This window comes from Morone saxatilis, unplaced genomic scaffold (genome assembly GCF_004916995.1).
Source record: "Morone saxatilis isolate NCDOM2014 unplaced genomic scaffold, NCSU_SB_2.0 Contig9, whole genome shotgun sequence".
NCBI lineage: Eukaryota > Metazoa > Chordata > Actinopteri > Moronidae > Morone > Morone saxatilis.
In genome coordinates, this window is record NW_023340268.1 from 744411 (window position 1) to 750380 (window position 5970).

Genomic DNA, 5970 nt, shown 5'->3' on the forward strand with positions numbered 1-5970 from the left:
TTCAGTTGCAGCGCCACTGAAATATGAACAACCCCCTTAACAAACACATCTGCTGGACCCTGTTTCTGACACACACACACACACACACACACACACACACGCAATCATCAGCATTATGTGTAATGTATGTGTGTTAAACAGCAGTGCAGAATACACACACACGTTTTATGACACAATAATATAATGTGATCATCTTTTTTTACTAAACTTTCATAATTGTAACTTTTTATCTCATTATTACGACTCAACATGGGGATAGTTTTATTATCAAGGCTAAGTTTTAATCTTATCTTTTATTTTACTGCTGGAAATGGGCTTACACACATACACACACACACACAGAGAGACACACACATATATACTGTATATAGGTTCTGTTTCTATGCTCCGATCCAGCAATTAGAGGACTGACCTCAGAGTTCATCTCTTTTGTCTGTGTTCTGTAAGTAACTGTGGTCAGTAAAGTCTCTTTATGCAAAGAAAGAAGAAGTTAACCTTCGCAGTAAACGACGCTTCACAGCTTCACCAACGCTGCAGCGACATCACAGGGATCATATACAACAGATGAAATGTTTCTGCAGCATTCATCAAGTTCAAGTGTGACCGCACGCCGCAGCGAACACACACATCAACACCCTGCCATGATTGCACTCGCTCTGCGTTAGTTGTTATGGCAACAGCTGGCGGTGTGGGCAGGCGCGCGGGGTTGCGAGAGACGTGGGCTCCGAGCCGCTGACAGCGACGGCATCCTTAACTGCAACACGAGAGTCGGCCAATTATACGAGTGGCGGAGCGTTGGAAAGCTGCTCGGCCCCGAGCGGCGGAGACACACGGAGACGCTGAGGAGGTATTAAGTGGCTCAGCTGAAGCCCAATTTCCCCCGTTAGTTGTTTTCTCAGGGAAAGTGGCTCATTTTAAGTCAAGTTGAGTCTAATTAAAGCTGTGCAGAGAATTGCCTGCGACAAAGCTGCGAGAGAAAGCAAAGACGATAAGGAGAAGTGTCGGCGAGTGTGTGTTGTGTGTGTTTGTGTGTGTGTTTGTGCTGCTGCAGTCTGTTGTTCTGAGGACCAATTTGAGTTTTGAACCTGAAGCGAGGACGTTGTGTTCAGTCCGAAGGGAGTTTTATATCTGGAAAAAGAAACACGCCTTTGGGCCTGTTTAGGTTTCAACACGCATCTTGTGATCAGATCTTACTTCCCGCTCTGTACGCAAACAAACACCACAGGGCTGCTCCGACTCAGGGCTGGCAGCCAGTGTCCATTACTGGGGCAGACCGTACAGCCTTATGTACTATTATCGGTTAGATCTGTTTTAAACTCTCAATAATGCTCCATTACACACATTACTCATCATTTATACGCAGGTCATTTACACAGAAATCTTAAATTAGGAGTTAAGATCAGAATATGAAAATGTTCCTGCAGGAGGTCAAAGAAAGGAAGAAATCATTGAATGGAGACAACGTTTGCCGAATTTACAAGGAGGCCCAGATAATAACGAATGTGTCGTAGGCAGCGTTTCACAGAGTTTATGAAGTTTCTATTCACTCAATAACTCTCAGAACTGAGCAATTCTGTAAGGGAGTCTGGTGATATTGTGGTTTCTAGCTCATCAGTGTGTTCAAACATCTGCTGCTGATCTCTGCAGGTAAAACAGCACAAACACATCACTGATATTACAGACAGGGTTCCTGTGCACTTACAGGACGTCCTTGAGTAGGCGGTCCTTCAGTGTGGCCCAGAAGGCATTAGCATTAGCATTAGCATTTTAACACCTGATTACGTTTCTGACGAGCTGTGGTCGGCGTGCTGGCGTGCTGTCGCCCTCCTCCTCCACTCACCCGGTTGATCAGCTCTCCCACCATGCCGGTCCAGCTGCCGTTGGGCTCCGGGGCTCCGTACTGCCCGTCGTCCACCAGCTTGATCTTAAAGGAGAACTTCAAGATGTCCGCCAGCTCCCGCAGCATGTCCACGCAGAAGCCCTCGTACCGGTCGTTGCCCTGGTAGTCCTGGTAGTTGGACCTCCGCATCACGTACGGGTTTTCCTGTCGGAGGAGGAACAACAACACAGCAGCTGATGAGAGGAGGAAGACCAAACACCAACATTATGGACTCGTATGATATTTACCAGTATTGTGGTGACGATTAGCGTCTTGTTAGCCAGCGTCTCTGACGCGTTGAGGTCCAGGGACGTGGAGTTCATGGCCAGCGTGTTGTTGGAGTACCATGTACCGATCTGTCCGTCCAGAGGAGGACAAGGAGGAGTTAGAGGAGGTTAAAGACGAAGGGAGGGAGCTCAGAGATGAGTTTTCCTGATATTTTTATACCATCATTTTTAACAATCATTCAGACTGAATAGACTTCTTTCTGGACAGATTCAGAGTTTCCTTCTCATTGCTCTATCAGCTCTTTGGAAGTCTGTAAATATTCAGAAGCAAACAGCTCTGTGATTTCTCTTTCAGGTGGACTTTAACTGACGTTTGAGGACAACAATGTTTGGAATTGTTCCAGTATTGGCTGCGATTCTTAGGCGCAGTTCTGCACCGACAATCCTCAAACTTGTTGTTTCTGCCACTGACAGGCTCAGATTGTTACTCTAAGTGTCTGACAGCGTTATGGAAAGGATCCCTACAGAGACAGACTCCAGGATTTTGTGCCCAGGGGGTCTCTGCATTATTAATCAGTGCCTGCGTCTGTGCTTTACAAGGCAGGAAGAATCAGTGAGGGAACCTAGCCTGAACCTAAAGACCTTGGGTTGGACTGCGTTTGGACCAGCGGGTCAGCACTGTGGCTCTAAATCTCGCTGCATTCAACATTTTCTCTTGAAACAAACATGGAGGTGGCAAAGAGAAATAAAAATGCAAAGTGAAATATGAGGAACAAACAGATAGCGGTGCTAACAGAGCGCTATGAGAGGCAGACGGGAAGAGGAACAATCCTCGCTGCACAATCAATGCTGGAATCAATGGAGGAGGATCCGGCTCCTCCCGGCTCATTCAGCGGGTTAAATAAGGTCATAAATATGTTCTGTGGTACGTTAAAGCATCTGCTGACCTGACAGCAACCCTATCACATCCCCGACCTCCTGACCTTTAGTTTGTCTGTGTATTTATCAGCTGATAGGACAGCGCGCTGATAAAGAGCGGGAGTCACTCCTTCCCCGACTCCCATCGTTCTGTATTTACAGGCGTCACCATCATGTCCTTCCCCATCTGTCTTATTAGCTCTTTGGTTCCTTGTTTACTCCCCAAAATCCAACATTTCCTAACTGTTCCTGTAAGTTTACGAGTTTATTTTTTAAAGAATAATAATATTAATAGTAATACAATTACAAAAATATCCTGTGAATTTACATGTTTAATGTAGAATAATGTGAAAAATCTATAACTGTAAATAATCAAACAATTACTGCTTATTTAAAGAAAATATCCCTATTTTACCATAAAGACTATATTTATTGTTTATTTAATAGATTAAACTTTAAATTCAAGGTGTTAGATACTGTTGATACATTTTCTAAAATTATTTAGTAAATTGCCGGGCTGACAAGGGGGCAGTAAAAAACAAAAAACACGCGGGATTTGTTTTGTTAATTGAATCATAATAATGGGAGAGGTTTTCACAAAAGAACCGTTGAATAAATGTTTATCAGTGTATAAGCATTTTTAAACTGTTCCAAATACCAGTTTTTATCAGTGGAAAAGCAATAATTACTGTAACACAATAATAATTGTCTTATTTAAATATCTTCATAAAATAAATCTTTATCTCTTTGTTTGTAGACATTGTGGCCTGAAGGTGGCGCTAGAGAGAACAACCTCTAGCTAACAGAAAACATGAGCTCATTAAATATTCTGTTAAAGTCATTGTATAAATCAAGTGAGAATCTTCACACTTAACCCTGAGAGCCCATTTGACCCCGGGGTGACCTCAGTTGACCTCTGACCTTTTAATGATCATCTGAGGTCATAAAGCAGCACTGGAGCCACATGGCAAAGTCTGTTTATACAGATTGTATCGACGGACCGATGAGAGAACTGCTTACTGTGGAGCCGGTGGACAGAAACGTGCCGACTGGCAGCGGCTGTAAACATTAAAGGAAAAGACAACATCGATTCTCCGTAAACTCGGACCTCGGCGGCTCCTAACCGACCCGGGAAAAACCTTTTAACATCATTATGTGCTCTTCTGCCCAGTAAAGTTAACTGACCTGCTACTGAAAAACACTACAAATGCTAATTTTGAGGAGTAATTTAAGATTTTCAGATGCTTTTCCGCTGAATGCTAATTTAACCTCTGACCTCTTTATGGCCACCGGGGTGTTTCTCCAGGATCTTCAGGGTGTAGTTGGTCCTCTGGCCTTTGCTGTTGAACTCAATGTGACCCGTCAGACCATCGTACTCCACCTGAGGACACAACCAGAGAACGAGACAGAGAACAAAATAAAGCAGTTAGCAAAAGTAGCTAATCCAAGAGCTAATTTCTGTGTTTGTGTTGGATATTTCTGTAAAACTGGTTTATTTAATGCTGTTTGTCCTAATATATACTGTTTTGACTTAGTTGCTTATTATTAGTGTGGAGGATAGCTTACGTTAGCTTACGTTAGCTGTCATTCACTAATTCGTTTATCATCATAAATGTATAAAATACACACAGAGGCATTGGGCTGGTGGTCGTCAGTAAGGACGAGAGAGAGAGAGAGAGAGAGAGAGAGAGAGAGAGAGAGCGGGAAGGAGAGCTTCACATAAACATGTGTTAACGTGAATTACTGCCTCTGAGGCCTGCTAGGTGGCGCTCTAACCACCAGGTTGATAAACCACAAACACAAAGAGACGATTATCGTACAGACAGAAAGACAGAGACAGACAAACAGACTCACCGAGGTGGAGGACCCCAGCATGGCTTTAGGAGAGCGAATCATTCCGGCCAGAGAGTGACGCAGAGTGTCGAAGCGAGAGCTCTTCTCCTTCGTCTTATCCTGCAGACACACACTCACACTCAGTGCCTTTATTCTATTACACACCTCAGACAAATCAATAATCAATCATTAATCATTAAGTGAATATTTACGGTGGATCCGACAGAGCGGGCGTCATCCTCGTATGGCAGCGCGGGGGGGGGCGGCGGCGGGGGTGGAGAGGCGGCCGCAGCAGCCATCTTGGCATCCAGCAGGGCCTTCTGGGAGGCGAGGCGGGCCTCGGAGCCGCGCAGCGATTGGACGGCGTGATGAAGCTCGAGAAGAGAGAGTTTCTGACTGAGCAGCAGGACGCAGCTGATGGCGAGAGACAGACTGACAGTCAGAACACAGAGACAGAGAGAGATTGTGTTGTTATTTCATTCATCAGACTCACTCGCTCTTCCTCTCCGTGCTCTGCTGACTCGTCTGGATTTTGGCGTCGAGGTCGTCCGCCAACGCTTCCTTTGTCCGCAGATTCTGCTGAGTCAGCGCCAGCTCTTCCGTCGCCGACGACAACCTGGAAAAATAAAAAGTGTAAAGTTTTAACAGAAATAAAGTTGACGGACGGACACACTGAGATTCATAAAAAACTTTCCTGGATCATACTGGGACGCCTTTATAAGGAGACTTTTATTTTGGAAGGCTACAGGAAACAGTATGGTGAGTTTTATTTTGTAAAACCTCACATGGCCTGCAGGCTTTCGGCCGTCAGCGTGTTCCAGAGGATCTCATTGGCTGGCAGGTTGTCCGTCTCCTCCAACAAAGACGCATCAAACTCTACGCCCGCCTCAGGGGTCTCCGGAGACCTGGGGGGGGGGCACATGCTATTACCATGGTAACCACAGTCTGACTGATGATGGTCAGTGGTTGTGTTCTCACCTGTAGGCGTCGATGAAGTGTTGGTACTCTGCCAGTGGGTCAATGTGCTCCACAGCCGCAGAGATCTCCTGATGAACCTTCACGATCTCCTCGGTCAACAGACTGCTGATCTCACAGTACTCCTCTAGAATACTT

The 5970-nt window shown here is 45.3% G+C and overlaps 1 protein-coding gene across 1 annotated transcript in view; it reads right to left on the reverse strand.

Moving 5' to 3' along the window:
- Positions 1 to 5970, reverse strand: part of LOC118343114 (glutamate receptor ionotropic, kainate 5-like) — a 72177-nt gene that overhangs the window by 35654 nt on the left and 30553 nt on the right. Inside the window, 3 exon segments of the mRNA XM_035681868.1 lie at positions 1841 to 2044; positions 2128 to 2235; positions 4301 to 4405. Coding sequence (XP_035537761.1) covers positions 1841 to 2044; positions 2128 to 2235; positions 4301 to 4405 — 417 coding nt within the window.